Source organism: Calypte anna, chromosome 23 (assembly GCF_003957555.1).
Source record: "Calypte anna isolate BGI_N300 chromosome 23, bCalAnn1_v1.p, whole genome shotgun sequence".
NCBI classification, from domain to species: domain Eukaryota; kingdom Metazoa; phylum Chordata; class Aves; order Apodiformes; family Trochilidae; genus Calypte; species Calypte anna.
In genome coordinates this window covers 1,508,600-1,524,051 of record NC_044268.1, presented here as the reverse complement: position 1 = coordinate 1,524,051, position 15,452 = coordinate 1,508,600, and the positions used below count along the sequence as shown (strand labels likewise).

Sequence of the window (15,452 nt, the reverse complement as noted above, 5' to 3'; positions counted from 1 at the left end):
GGAGAGAGGGGGGGCAGGCAGGCAGTGGGGGGAAGAGCAGTGACTCATTGCACATCTCAAACTTGGAATCTGGATTTCCCAGGGCAGCTTCCTGCTTGAGGCAGCAATCTGAATTGTCACTGAGCTCCTCACCTGGTGATACAGCAGTGTGTGTGCAGTGGAACAGCTGAACACTCCTAGAGGGAAAAAAAATCCTTCCCAGGCACCGGAGAGTTGGGCAGTTGGTGCTGTGTATTTTTTACTTGTTTTTTGGTATCCTTGGTGCCTTGAGGATTCCCTGCCAGTCATGAGCAGGCAGTGAGTAGCCCCTCTCACCTTGTGTCCCACCAGCAATTTTAAGATCTGTTTGCATCTTAATTTTCTTAAGGGAAGGGTGCAGCTGGCAGGGAGCAGATCACTCCCCACAGAGGGATGTGTGTGCTAGAGAATTACAGAATTCCAGAAGCAGTTTGGGTTGGAACAGACCTTAAAATTCCAACCCCCTGCCATGGGCAAGGACACCTCCCCCAGCCCAGGTTGCTCCAAGCCCCATCCGACCTGGCCTTGAAGATTTCTAGGGATGGGGCAGCCATAGCTTCTCTGTGCAACCAGGGCCAGGGGCTCAACAACCTCACGGCAAAGAATTTCATCCTCATGGCCAACCTCAATCTCCCCTCTTCCAGCTTAGAGCCATCACCCTTCTCCCATCCTTCCACGCCCTTGTCCATAGTCCTTCCCCAGCTTTCCTGGAGTCCCTTCAGGCACTGCAAGATGCTTCGAGCTCTCCCTTCAAACCTTCTCTTCTCCAACTCTTGATCTTTGTCCCTTTATGAACACCACACACGCCGTTTGCGGGAGATTCCTCCCGTTCCCTCCCGCCCTTCCCGGGACACAGCTCCGCCCCGCTCCTCCCCGCTCCTCCCCGCCGCTCCCGGCCCGACCCGGGGGGGGAGCCCGGCTGCTCCGACGCCTCTTTCCCTTTTCCTTCCCTAAACCCTCGCCCTTGGGGCAACCCCACCGGGCAAGCATGCCGCTTGCCCAACTAGCCGAACCCTGGCCCAATATGGAGCTGGTGCATCTGGATACGGAGGTGAGCGGGGTTTGGGGTGGGGGTGTGTGTGCACTGAACAAAGGAGCCACCGGTCCTGGAGGGCTGTGGAGGGGCTTGAAAGAGGGGGGGTCCTTGGTGCTGGTGGGGATTTTAGCAGCACCCCCCCTCCAGTAGCTCACGGCTGTATTTGTAGCCGGCCGGAGCGGGGGGCTGCCCCGGTGCTCGGTAATTGATGTTTCCAAGCTCCGTGACTGCTTTTTGTAAGCTTTGATTATTCAGCAGCGTGTTCCTAAATCTTCTCTCAGACATCAAGAGGACTGCCCAGGGCAGTGGTGGAGTCACCATCCCTGGAGGAATGGAAAAGCTCGGGTAGATGTTGTGCTGCTCAGGGACTTGGTGGGCTTGGCAGTGCTGGACTCGATGAGCTTAAAAGGGCTTTTCCAATCCATACGGTTCCATGATAGAGGAAAATGGTCTTGGCTGAAAGCCCAGGGAATAAATACTGTGGATTTGGGTGCTTTTTCACTATCCCCCTCCCCACCTGCTCTTTGTGTTTCAAACTCCCATGAAGGTCCTGTGTCTTGGCCGTGTGTAAGCTCTTCCCTCCTGCTTCCCTCTTTTTTTTCTCCTTATTCAGAGCTCTGAGGCAGGACAGTACACAACATCTGTCCACATCTGCAGGGTTGCATCACAGCCATTTCAGAATAAAGGAACAGCTCAGAGCAGTTCTCACCCGGTGCAGAGCAGCCAGCTGAGGCACTGTGTGCTCTGGCACTCTTTAGTTAAACATCTTCTCATCCAAATTAGAAGTGGAAGCTCTCTGGGAGAGACCAGAGGGATGGTAGGGATTTTGTCCCAGGTGCTTTACTCAGCCCTTGGTGTTTTCCCATTTTTCTTTTGGCTGGATTCAATGCTATCACACTCTGCCATCCCTCAGGACATTGGGATGGTTAATCAGTCACATTTGCTTATTCCTGTTTAAAATTGCCTCTTAGGAGCCCTCTGCCTTGAGTGGAGCCAGGTTTCCTCACTGCTGAGGTGACAGCAGGGTGCTCTGCTGCTGATCAGAGGGGAGGGTTTCCTAATTTTCATCATCCAGACCCTCCTGGAGCCCCCCCTGATGGGGCTGGGATGCTGTGCAGAGGCTCTGCCTGTGCTGTGGGTGCCAAACTGGTGGCACAGAGATGTGGTGGGTGCAGAGCACCTGCTCTGAAGCATGGCTTGGGTCACACCAGGGTGGGCTTTGTGCTGAAAGGTGGGAGAGGAGGGAAGTCCTGCACCATTCAGCCAGAGCTGAATTGCTGGGAGACAGGGATTTGGTAGGCAAAAAAAAAAAAAAGGTGGCCTGGAAAGGCAGAAAACTCAATTAGATTCCTAATGGGAACTCGGTGCCGTGGGGGAGATCCCTTTCCCACTTAATCCCTGGTTTCCCAGGTGCTGGGCAGGGGCAGCATCTCTGTGAGCAGAAGCAGCTGGGGGGGTCGGGTGTGTTTGTTAGCCAAGATCCTGGCAGCAGCCCCCACTCTTTTCCCCACTGCATTAGGAATTAAGGTGTTAATTGTCAGCTGCTACCCGAGGGTCTGCCTCTGACTCCTTTTCCAGCCTCCCCTTGGCCAGAGCTCTAGGTCAGGGTCAGGAGCCTCTTGCAGGTGACATTTCTGCATGAGGTCTTTTTACACCTCAGGATCACAAGTGGGACTCGAGCAGTGCTTTCTTTTGAGGTGAGCAGATCCATGCACTTGATTCCAGGGAGGGGAATAATACAGATGGTTTTCACCTCTAACCTGGGCTGACCTTAGAGGATTCCTTGAGATCCAACAGCAAAGCTGCAAACAGCAGAGAAGGACTTGAGCTGGGGCAGGGTGGGTTTTGCACCTTGAGAGGTTAAATTCCCCAAGGGTAAGGGCCCAAGGAGAAAGTTTTCACCTCCCCTGGGCAGGGTGGCACCACTGAGAATCTGAGACTTTTCTGGAACTGCAGTTACGTAAATTGCCCTGGGATCACTGCCATCCAGGTTGGAAACCAACTTCCTCCAACCTTTGCCTTCTGAGTCACAGAGCAGAGATGCTGTCACCGTGCTGACAGAGGCTTCAGTCCTATTGTTAAGGGATTTGGGTTTTCTTTTTTCCACTATGCTCTAGGAGTGCTGGCCAACTTTAGCTGGGAACAGGTTACAACTGGTGCCCCTTCTCCTGGCCCACCAGAGCTCAAGCTGGAGCTGTTCTGGGCAAACACCCAGGAGTGGGTGAGAGTGGGTCACTGACCCTTTGCAGGAGATTTAAATCCCTCTGTCCTAGGGGCTCAGCTAAATTCAAAACCTTTTTTTTTTTTTTTCCCCTGCTCTCTTTGCTTCTTATATTATTCAGAATATTGCTCACCTAGCAGGAAAGCCTGGCTGGGGCAGAGTGGAAGTGATAGAGTGGAGGCAAATGACTTCATTGCCCAAGTGATGGATGCTGTCATCAGCTCTGGGCCCTTCTTTAAATCCTTGCCTTGCTACACAAACATAGAGCAACACAACTGACGTGGGATTACGCCAAACCCAACCACTTCAAGCTAATTATTTTTGCCTCTATGTATGTATCACACTTTACTGAGCAGGAACTGTTCAGGAAGAGCTATCTTTTCAAGCATCTTAGCTGAACAATGCATAAAACAATGATCAAAAGCTAGGGGAAGAAGCCAAGTGACTTCTGTCTTTGATACACCTTGTGCAGGGACTCCTTGGTCTCTTTGGGCTAGGTGGGGGTTTTTTGAGCTTTATTTTTGCAGAACAGTTTCCTCTATCTGAGCTGCAATAGGCAAGATCCATAAATTCCAGTTAATAATAAAAATGCCATGTTCTTGTGTCAAAACTAGCAGAAGCTCTGGGGTGAAGGGTTTCTTCCCCAACTCCTTCCTGCTGGAATGCTTCAGGGTTCATCCAAGTTGGGTGAAGGAGCATCTCTGGGTACCTGGTACCTTCTTGGGATGTAAATGGGCATCTCAAAAGTGACTAGTCAAAGCCTAGGGGTCCAGAAATAGCAGCAGGCTGCTTTTCAAAGCTGTGGATAATCTGGGGTGGCGTGTGCTGATGATGCTAACTATAGAGCTGCAACCCTGGATGGCAGCAGGAGTGAGCAAGGTCCTGCCAGAGATGTGACTTGTCCTGATTTCAGATCAGAACTGGCATGTTCTGTAAATTGCTCCCCGTGCTGCAGATTATGTGGAATTAAAGGGATTGAAAACGCAAGATGTCCTAAGATAAATATCTCCCAAATTCAGCCAGCCTGGCAGTTGTGTAACCGAATGCACTCGTTTCCCAGTATACATTTTTTTGCATGCTATTAGGCAAACCTATTAGAGCAACATGTGTGCAGAGGGGTTTTTTGCACTCTCCCTTGGACAGTTTTAGCTGTCACTCTCCCAGAGGTGCCCTCGCTGCCAGGCTGTCACTCCACGTGCCATCAGCTTAGCTCCATAATCCCTGTTTCTGCAGCTCTGGCAGGAAAGCTGCAGGGAAGAGGCTGCTGCCCCCAGAGAAGCTCACACCATTGCCTTCTTGGTGGCCCAAGCCCTGCTCTGCCACCCTCTTCACCAGCTCCTCACTGCCCTGGGCACCCAGGGGAAGGAGCTGTGCCTCTCCTGCAGCAGCTATTGCCTGGTTGCTGCCTGCCAGGAGATCTTTGGGGATGCTCTTGGAGTAGGACATTTAGGAGGCTCCTTTCCATCCCCAAGAACAATGTGTCTTAACAGAGTACCTGGCATAGAGACAAACTCACATGCACCCACTATACTCTGTGCAGGGGGAGAGCAGGAATAAAGTGGTTTTTTTAAAGACAAAAATGTCAAAGCAAGAAACCCACAAACTGTTTGAGCTCTCCTTGCGACGTGGTGCCCGGCTGCGTTTTGTCTCGGGAGGTGAGGAGGAGGCTGGAGCTGTGGCTGTGGCTGTGTTTCCATCTTGGATGCTTGCAAATGGCTCTTGAATTCCACATGAGGGAATAAGCACTGCTTTTGCTCTGGGGTGGAAGGGAAGCACTTGGCTCTGAATGCTGCAATACTCTCCTTGTGCATCTGCCTTTTATCAGCTTGAGAAAGTGACTGTTTCATCACAAGCTTCATGGACCTTTGTGCCCAGGAAACTGGATACCAGTCTCTTTCTTTCCACTTCCCTTCTGTCCCCGGGTAGGATGGATTTCTGCCAGCAGCAGCAGGTAGGGTAAGTGTTCCTTGAGATAAGGAGCCAAGGAGACAGCAGTCTGAAGTGGTGGTACTCCTTGTTGTGATGGGACAGAGCTGTTCTGTGAGGTGCTGCAGGTGAGAGGGCAGAGTCCTAAGTTCAAAGATCTTTAGACTATTTGTGGAAAACTGAACTTGTGCTTCAATTTAGTTCTTTGGCTTTGCACCTTTTAACATGAACTATCCAGAAGCAGGTCACCAAGGGGACTAAAGCCATCAGTGATGGGAAGCAGAAGAGTGTGAGCCTGGAAGCACCCAGGAATGTTGTAGAAAGCGAGTGCAGCATTAAAAGGAGATTTTCTCAGCAGCTCTGAAGCTCACTCATGATCAGCAGTCGCAAATTTTGCTTTGTGTTAAAAGGCAGTAACTTAAATTTGGCCCCAGGGGGAGGAAGGGATAGTGTAGTCCACAGACAGGTGTCCCCCTGCTTCTCCAGGGAAGGAGCTCACGTTGTTTGTGTTCAATTCCTGGGAGGCTCTAAACCCCAGATATTCAACTGGGCATCCGAGGCTGAGGTACAATTGCATTGCAACTCTGCTTTTGGACCACAACACCTGAAGGGAAGTGAATAAATTTGCCTTGTTCTTTCAGAGAGACAGAGGAATTCCATGATGTTTGGAGCCTTGAGGCTGTAGCACAAATAGATGTCAAAACAAAACCTTGCCTTTGTTTGTCTCCACAGTCTGTAGAAAACCTTTTGTATGTGCTTATCCTGCTCTGCTTATCTGTCTCTAAGAAAGTCTGACCTGCTTCTGCTCCCACTCAGTCTCCAGGCAAGGTGCTGGGCTGAACCTGACACAGTTTTGGTTCAGTGCCCAGCAGGACCAGGCAATGCTGCTCCGGGTGGCCCAGGTCACCACCGGCTGTGACTTTGTACAGAGCCCGAGCAGCAGGGCTGGGTTTGCTGGGTCAAGGTGGCCTGGAGCCCAGCAGGCAGAGCAGATTTCCTGCAGTGGTATCGGGGTAATAACTAACTGATAACTGTTCATATTAAAGCCAATGTCATGGCAAGATGGGTGTTAGTTGCACCCTGGGACTGCTTGTGTTCATCTCCCCTGCTTGAGGCTTCCAGTGGTGCCAGGAGGAGCTCAGGGCTGTGTCCCTGGAGCTGTTTCTGCAGCTCGTGCTGGTGAGGGTAGGACTTCTGCACCCACCACTCTGAGGATCCCCACCTGAGGAGTGCCAGGGATGGCCCCATGAGTGGTGGTCAGTGTATGAGCAGCCCCAGTTTCAGGGCATGTGGAGAGTTGGAACAACAGACTTTTCTTTAAACATGTTTTGGGTTTTTTTTAAATTTTTCTTGGCAGAAAGTATCCCTGTGGTGCATGGGCAGTGTTCAGCTGTCTTGTACCATGCCCAAAAGTGGCATCCTCCTCTCTCTCTCCTATGTGAAGGGCTTTCGAAGCCAACAGCCTTTATAAAGAGGGGGGTGAGGAGCTATCCCATGCCTGGTGTGTGCTAATGGCAACTTCTCTTCCTTTGCAGAATGGGCAGGTTGCTCCAGAAGAAGGTGGGAATCCTCCAGCCAAGGTAAAAAGGCTTTGGGGTTCTTTCTCTGTCATCTCTCTGAGCTGTGTGTGGGGTGGGAGCTGCCTTTGGGCAGTGGGTCAGGGACAGCTATTTTTAAATCCTGTAAACTGCTGCTTTGTAATCTGGATGAGTACGTGTGGCAGTGTGAGGGACTGGAGTAGGGGAAGAGAAACAGATCCGTCTTCTCATCCCTTTGGTCATCAAACGTGTCTGGAAAGTTTCCCAAAGAGCCCTGTGAGTCCAGCACACAGGAGATGGACTGGAGGCAGCAGCAGAGAAGCACAAACTCCCAGGGTTTTTCAGTGCTGTGTTTACACCCTTCTCTGTGTTGAGATCTTGCCAGATGGGATGAGCAGTACAGGAGTATTTGCTGGTTTTGGCACTGCTGCCCTTGCTGAAATACCTGGTATCTGTTTATTCTCTCACCTTGGTGGAGCTGGGAGAAGCTTCACTTTGATCACGTTGCCCCCTGTGTCCCTTTGGACATCAGCAGGGAATGGCAGAGGGAACTGAGCTGCTGTCTCCCATGGTTTGGGTAAGGATCTTAATCTGCTGGATCCTCCTCAGCCACCTAAAGCTCTTCCTGCCCCACACATGAGCACCACGATGGGGGAGATCTGATTTCTCTGACGTGAGCTCTCTCCAAGTACAAGACCAAGGACTGATGTTGTCACCATGGATATTCCCTAGTTGTGCCTGTACTTCTCTGTCCTGCACGACAGGACAGAAGAACCTTATCAGTGCCTTGAAATCATAAGCCTTTCAGGATTTCCTTTTCTGATGCTGTAGCCATGAAGAATGACACAACATGTTTGATTTGGCTTGGAAGACCTTGCTGAACAGGTTGTCAAGAGCTTGTCCTGTGCCTTACCCTCAGCAGGTGCCCTGTAGCAGTTTCTTTCTCTGAATCATTGTCTGTGCTAAGGCCCATGTGGGGGATTCTTGGATTGTTCTCCCAGTTGGTTACCATCATATTTTTAGTAAAATTTAAACCTGAATCCATCGTCTGCTTTTCAGCCAGTGCTTCACCAGGAACTTGCTGAGCTTCTAGCATTGCTGTTGCATCTTACTACCTGTTGTCCATTTCTGTCCCTGTTGCTGGACTGGCACTTTTCCAGTGGCCTGCAAAGGAATCTGGCATGAGTGAGATGAACTCAGGTCAATGAGGCTGTGCACTTCCCTCCCCTGAGCATCAGGGTTTTACAATTCTTCACTGTGCCTAAAACTCTGGCACGGGGGAGAAAAAATGAAATCTCTCTTCTGGTTGGATTCCAGCTGAGCTTCCAAGACTTGAGGCTTTGCCTCTTTCATCTTCAAACACTTGGCTAAACTGCCCTCACATAAAAGCAGCTGAAGGATGTTGCTTTGAAAATAGTGGAAGATGTTTTATTTTCTTGGAAGGACATCGCTGAGACAAACCCTGCCTGGTTCCACCTGTGGATGGAGCCCCACAGAAAACCCATGAGGTAGAGGCCAAAAAACATTTGGGGTTCCCATTGCTGCTCTGTCTGTCCCTCTGTGGGATGGGGAAGTGAAGTCCTCATGGCAGGTGGGGAGCTGGAGCAGAGCAGCAGGCAAGGAACCCCCCAGCAGGGCAACCACAGGAGCTGTGTGCAGGTGTCCTGTGTGCAGGTGTCCTGTGTGCAGATGTCCTGTGTGCAGGTGTCCTGTGTGCAGGTGTCCTGTGTGCAGATGTCCTGTGTGCGGATGGCCTGTGTGCAGGTGTCCTGTGTGCGGATGTCCTGTGTGCAGGTGTCCTGTGTGCAGGTGTCCTGTGTGCAGGTGTCCTGTGTGCAGATGTCCTGTGTGCAGATGTCCTGTGTGCAGGTGTCCTGTGTGCAGGTGTCCTGTGTGCAGGTGTCCTGTGTGCAGATGTCCTGTGTGCAGGTGTCCTGTGTGCAGGTGTCCTGTGTGCAGATATCCTGTGTGCAGGTGTCCTGTGTGCAGATGTCCTGTGTGCAGATGTCCTGTGTGCAGGTGTCCTGTGTGCAGATGTCCTGTGTGCAGGTGTCCTGTGTGCAGGTGTCCTGTGTGCAGGTGTCCTGTGTGCAGATGTCCTGTGTGCAGATGTCCTGTGTGCAGATGTCCTGTGTGCAGGTGTCCTGTGTGCAGGTGTCCTGTGTGCAGATGTCCTGCTTTGCACTTTTTTGAGGCACCATGGCCAAAGTGCCTGTGAGTGGTGTCTGACAGTCCCATTTTGGGTAACTTTTGGACACGTGGAGCCCTGCTACACACTCCTGAAATAACTTCCCTTGCCTTTTCCAAGTTTGTACGAGAAACATTTGCTACCAGCATGACCAAAAATCCCTCCTGTAAACACATTCCTTCAGGGCAGACTTTGGCACTCTGGGATGCTGTAGATGGGGGAAGTAGGCAGCACACTGAAAATCTCTGTGGGTTGCTGTTCATTTCAGCAGCAGCTTCTGGCACTGGCTCTACCTACAGCAAGGACTAAAGAAGTGAGCAGCAGGGAGCATCTGAGTTTGGCTCTTCTCAAGTTGAAGGTTGCTCAGGATTCCTCCAGTGCCCTCCTGTTCTGGCTGGGTGTGGAAGAGGCACCTTTAGTCTAGGTTTGTACTTGCTCTCTTTTTGTGATCTCCACTGAAAACAGCCTCAAGCTGCAGTGATTTTTCTACATCCCCCAGAAGTGCTGTCCCTTCTCTGTCCCTGTAAGCAGGATGCTGCCAAAAGGACAATCGTGGTTTGCCTGGGCAATAACCAAAGACACTTTGCAAAGGAGGATATCCCAAGAGTTCCTCAGAAGAGTTGGCAACTTCACAACTGGTAGCATGAGACCGATGCCTCCATCATGCTCTCACCCCTTGTTGCACATGAGGGTCTTTGGGCATGAAACATGATAAAATGATCAGTGCAAGGGTAGTGAGGGGATGATTTGGACCAGGCAGGCTGTGATCTCATGGTTTGCAACTACCTTTGCAGCTCCTCAAGCTTCCTACCAAGGACAGCTGGTGCATTTCATAACTTCTTGTGGCTTTTATTCCTGCATGGGTTCCCAGCTTTGAAAGAACAAGTGTGGTACACAAGTCCCTACAAGTATTGTGCCTTGGTGTGTTTATCTGAGTATCTTGGAGATGCTGGCAAGATCCTACAAGCTGTGCAGAGCTGTGGGGAGCGTCTGCCTCCCTTCACATGAGCACGAGGAAAGGAGCCTGGGTCTGCAGTCAGGGCTGTCCCAACAGCATTCCGTAGGAATTCCAAGCCAAACCCACTCCTGCCACTACCTTGCACAGTCCTAGATTGCTCGTGCCCCAGTCCTTGCTCATCTGGATATTCCCATTCTGCTCCTGCTGTAAGAGTTGGCAGTCTGGCAGGCAGTCCTTCAGACCAGGTTGCTAATCCAGCCTTGGCAAAGAGAGGTACAAGGATTACTCTTCTGTTTTCCTCTCCTCTCTGGTGGTGTTTGGCTCTGCTTAAATTTGATGTTGCCTTTTGGAAGAAGTTGGGCTCTTGGTTCTGTAGCAGCACAGATCTGCTGGATGCTGAGCAGAGAAGCTCAGAAGAGCTTTCACATTTGTGGTGGGGGTAGAGGAGCAGGACAGCTCTTCTGGTACCTGCTGCATTTCAGAGCTTGCCTTCTTCCCTTTCTGTTTCCTTTGCCACAGCCTGGGCTGACAGCAGGAGAAGCATCTCTTGTGGCACCTTAGCTGCATCTCTGTGCTGCTCAGGCCTCTTGCCTTGATCTCCAAAGCTGCTCTGCCCCAGGAGCTAATGGGCAGCACACTGCATTGCTCTGAAGATAATGAACCTCCTTCTCTCCTATGTTCTTTAGATGTTAATGATCTGGGAGGCTGAAGGTTGGTCCTTGTTCTGCTGGGGAGCAGCAACAGAGGGCTTGAATTCAGCAGAAAAAAACAGAGCCTCCTGTAATTGGGGTTTTGCAGCCAGCTTGGCTGAGGGGCAAGCTCATGCTCCCCAGAGGTGCCAAGTGTGAGGAATTATGCAGGGAAGTACAACACCCAATTAGTGAAATCACTTCATAATGAAGAGCAGAGGAGTGGGTTTGCAGTGCTGAGCGTGCCCACTCGCTCTGGAGGTGAGGCTGGGAGTGCTGAGCAGCTTGTTCTTGGGTGATAATCACAGTGTGCAAGGAGAGCTGGGGAAGTGAATGAGAAACCTGCTCATTCCTGCACTGCTCTGCACCAGAAAAGAGACCTTTGAGACAAGAGCAGGGGCTTGCTCTGCTCCCACCAGCTGTGATGTGGCCTCCCTGCTGTGCCCCTTGCTGAAGGCTGCCAGAACACCCACTGCTGGTTGTCTCCTCTGGAGCTGCATCCCTGAGTGGGTGCTTAGAGGGGAAGCTTGAAGTGCCTTCTCATCAGGGTTGGGGAGGAAGAAAGCACAGACCTGCTGGCCACCAAAGATCCAAGTCCTGTGTGCCCAGGGTTTGGAGGGCTCTCAGTGTGTGCTCTCAGCATCGCTCAGGACCTCCAGCCCCAGGCTGAGGGCAAATCTGGTTGGCAGGAGACAAGTCCAGTGCTGTGGTCCTGCAACAGCAGCAGCTTCTTAGCATGAAGGAGTTGAAAACAACCAAGTGAAACACTGGAGTGAAGCACCTGGTGTGTTGGCAGGGCTGGTGCTGCTCTCCCTGACAAGTGTACAACTCGGATTCAGGAGGAGAGAGGTACCTACCTCAGCTCATCCTTTGTCTGCTGAGCAGGACTTGGGATGACCCAGTGGGAGCAGAACACCTTGAGCATGGCACAGTGCTGCCTGGGAACCCATCATGCTGCAGGGCTTGGCTGCAGCCATCAGTTCTCTTTCAACCTTCACCTTGCTCAGGATGTCTGGGGTAAAAGCTCTTGGTCTAAACTGGCTGCTCTGGCATCAAGCAGGTTTGGTTTTAATGTCATGCCTGACAGCTGCCTGGCTTGCTCCTGCTGGAGTGTTTGCTCCTTGTCCTTGGCAAGGCCAGGAGATGGTTAGCAGCAAGCTTCTGAGCTCTTAAAAAAAAAAAAAAAGAAAAAAAAAACCCAACAAATAAATGGCTGTTTGAGGAGCAGAGTCTCTGAGCTGCAGACTCTAATGAATAATTGAAGAGGGGTCAGCTTACAGGACTTGCACAGGAGGAATGCAGCAGAGTCTGCAGTGCTGGAGCAGCCCTCCCACATGTGCTGAAGGGACATGTGGGACATCAAAACAGCTCCAGTTTCTTCTCTTCCATTTCCATCCCCCTTATGGGTTAGTAGAAACTCAAGCTCTGTCTCCAGAAAGCCTCTTTACTAGGGAAAAAAAAATTTGAATCTTTTATTGTATGCTTTACCAGGAGGAAAACAGTGTCATCCATCTCCTCATCAGAACCAAGGGAGTTGCTGAGCCCACAGCAGTGTCTGGCATCTTCCTCAGCTGGGTTTCTCCTGATTGTCTCAGCTGGGGAGCCAAGGGCACAGGATTGCTGAGGTCAAGGTCTTTGTGGACCCACAAGGAAATGTGAGCAAGGACAGAGCTCCAGAGGGGTTGAAGCCATCACCTTTAGGGACAGGGTGGTGGCAGCTCCCTCTGTGCCAGGGCCAGCAGCAGAGGTTGGTGCTGAGGAGCTCAAACCAAAGAATTCCCATTTGACTTTTCAAGAGGTCTGAGTAGGTTTGGAACACTGGAGCATGCCACCAGGGCAACTGGGAGCTTTGAGCCCCCATGACTGGGTTTGTTGGGAGGTCACTGGCTCGACACCTGGCTCAGGTACCAGCTTAGGACTCTTCCTGCACACTCCAGCAATCCCTCAGCAGCTCCTGCAGCTTTCCAAGTCTCAGCTTTATTTGGAAGCCAAAGTCTGATGTTGACATGAGCAGTAAATTCCCTCCATAGCTCCAGCTGAAGCTACAATCACTTTTTTTCCCCCTGGTTGCACTGTGCTGCCTGCTGGGGGCTGGGAATCATCCAGGGAGGAGTTCCAGCTGTTCTCTGAGGATTCCTGTCTTGGCCAGAACCTTTTCCCTTAGGAAAATCCACTCTCTGTGTGCCTGGGGCTGCCTCTGAGACAGAAACCCTTCTGCCCCCAGAAACTCCTCCTGATCTCCTCACCATGGTGCTCTGAGGCAGAAGGGTTTTTCCCAACAGCAGCATGAAACCCAGCACCTTCCCTTGCCAGTCCTTGAGTGCACAGCCTGGAAGTGTCAATCCCTGGAACAGGGAAAAGGAAGTTTTTTATCCCTCGGTGGTACTTGAAACCTCAGTCTTAGCAGAGATTCTGGGAATTCTGAACAGGGGGAGCTCTTTGTGCCCCCCTAAGCACTCTGAGCCATGGTGGTATTGATTTCCTCACTGCTGGGTGTATTTAACAAGACATCTCAGGCTGGCTGGATCAGGAAGGAGCAGGGGATGAGGATGGTGCAGTGGCTGCTTCCAGAAGGGAGATGGCTCCACACCAGGACAGGTCACTGGTGGCCTTTGGGGTCACTCCTGGGTGCAGCAGCACTGTGAGGAGAACCCAGGGGTTCCCACAGGCACAGAGCAAAGCAAAAGAAGTCTCTTTAAACCAGGGTTTTTCATATCTCAGGGGCAACAGGGCGAAATATCTTATCCCTGGTGGTCAGGGTGACTGACCTCCTGTACTGGGATATTTGGGAGGCTGAGCCACAGAGGGGACAGCCTCTGTTTGCCTCTGTGTTTGCTACAAGTATTAAATAGGAAACTGAGCTTTACTGGGGTAGGGGCCCATCCTGCACCCCCTCAGGGGGCATTCTGGATGCTTTTTGGTTCTGTTTTAACATTGATGGAGTTCAGAGGCTCCCTGAAAAGTAGGGATTACTTTTTGCTCAGTGTCTCTTGCATGTGTGTCCTTCCTAAAGGTGGCAGAGAGCTGGGTTATTCCCCCTAATCTTGGTAGGTACCAAGCAAAGGTTTTTCCAAGTCCTCAGAAAACTTTTCATGTGTCTTGTGACCCAAAAAGCGCCGGCAGCTTTGTGTGCTGTGGGAGGAGTGTGGAATTCCTGTGTTCCTGTGATAGAGAATAGTTTCCACATCCCACAATAACTCCAGGGACAGCAGACAAACTCCGGGTCTCATTCTGAAACCAGCTTTATGTTTCCTAACTCAGTTAGAAAGAGTTTGCATCTTCTGTATTGAAAGCAGCAGAACTGCACCATGCCCTGATGGAGCTTTCATGGTGGTTCCCAAGAGTTATCTTCTTTGTTTCAAAAACCTTGGGCTCTGGTATCTTGGTTTTTACCACCATCAAAGCACAAGTTGCTCTGAATTTGCTGAGGGGACCTTTCCTCTCTGCTGGGAAATGTGCGTGGGGCTGCAGGAAGTGGGGGTAGGAGCCTTCTGTGCTTTCTAAATGAGAGACTAATTTGTTCTGTAAAAGCTGCCTAATTAAGTAGTTCCTTATCTCCTGGCAGTTCAAGGTGTTTTCCTCTCCTGCAGCATCTCTGGTTCACTGGGTGCAAAGTCCTGGAGGTTGCCAGAGCTTCTCCTGCAGCTTTGTGCAGGCTGCAGAGGGAAGTCTCACTGGGATTTGGGAAGATGTTTTGCCTGAGTTTGTGTCTTGAGCCCAAAATGCTCATTGTCAGCTGATCCTGACCAGCTGTGGCTTGTAGTGCTTGGAAAGGGTGAAGAGATTTTATTTAATTTAAAAAAAATTTTAAAAATAAGGAATCGTGCAGGATCTAGTGCCAAAATGCCCCCGGAGAGCCAGGAACAGGGGGGAGAACAGGGAGTGCAAGGAGGATGCTTGTGCCTGAGCCTCCCTCCTCTCTCTATCCCACAGGGCACCCATAGAGCAGATATTTTGGTGCTTCTGGTTAAATGAGTCAGGTTACAAGAGGTCACAAAGGATGCTGTGAAGCAGAAGGGCTTCTCTTGGAGCTCTGAGGTCTCCTTCTGCCTTCTCCTTCTTCAGCCTCAGGCTTTGCTTGAGGAAACATCTTAACCCTCAACCAAATCCTAGATCCCCCTGGTTTAGGAGAGCTGCTGATGAAATGGGTGTCGATGAAATGGATCCTTTTGGCTCTCACCCTCTTGTTCCAGAGCAGGAACACGTTTTTATTTAAAAGGTGCTCTGAGTGCCACCTGCTGGAGTTTGCTTGAGGGGGAGCAGTGGTTGGGCTGGCAGGGTCCCCTGGGCTCCCTGTGGGGTGACACAGCCTGTCCCATCCTGCAGTGGGACACAGTGATACTCTTGCATTTTCTGAGGAGGTTTGCTGTGGTTTGGGTTGTTTGGTTTTGGTTTTTTTTTTACCACAACAATTGAATGAAATGGGTAGAATCTCACAAAACCTTCTGCTTGACTGGGCTGTTGAAAACAGTTTTTAACAGCAGTTTCCAACTTCTTTAGGAAGCCATGGAGAGTGGCAAGCCAGGAAACATCTCCCTTCCTGCTACACCCACTGCAGCATCACCTCCCTGCTCTGCCCTGGCTCCTGCTCCTGGTGGCTGACACAGGGACCCCACCAGCTGCAGGATGTCCCCAGCACACAGGGTGACATTTCTCAGCTCCCAGGAGGTCCCCAAAGCATTTTCAGACCTCTGGCAAGGTGTCCCTCAGAGGGCAGGTTTCCTTGGGGGTATCTGGCATCACTCACTCTGCTTTCGGGGAAGTCAGGGGATGGCAGCAGAGCGAGCTCACATCTGCAGGTACAGGGGGCTCAGTGCTGTGGGCAGCGCTTCCTCTTCCTCTGAAACAGCTCTGTCTTGAGACACAGCTCCCTTCTCT

The 15,452-nt window shown here is 51.2% G+C and overlaps 1 protein-coding gene across 2 annotated transcripts in view; it reads left to right on the top strand.

Moving 5' to 3' along the window:
- The first annotated feature begins 903 nt into the window (after window positions 1-903).
- RPS6KA1 (ribosomal protein S6 kinase A1) overlaps window positions 904-15,452 on the top strand; it is a 36,092-nt gene continuing 21,543 nt past the window's right edge. For both annotated transcript variants that reach the window (XM_030464522.1, XM_030464521.1), the window contains exons 1-2: window positions 904-1,069; window positions 6,737-6,781. In XM_030464522.1, coding sequence (XP_030320382.1) covers window positions 1,007-1,069; window positions 6,737-6,781 — 108 coding nt within the window. In that variant the 5' untranslated portion in view covers window positions 904-1,006. The remainder of the gene's footprint in view (window positions 1,070-6,736; window positions 6,782-15,452) is intronic.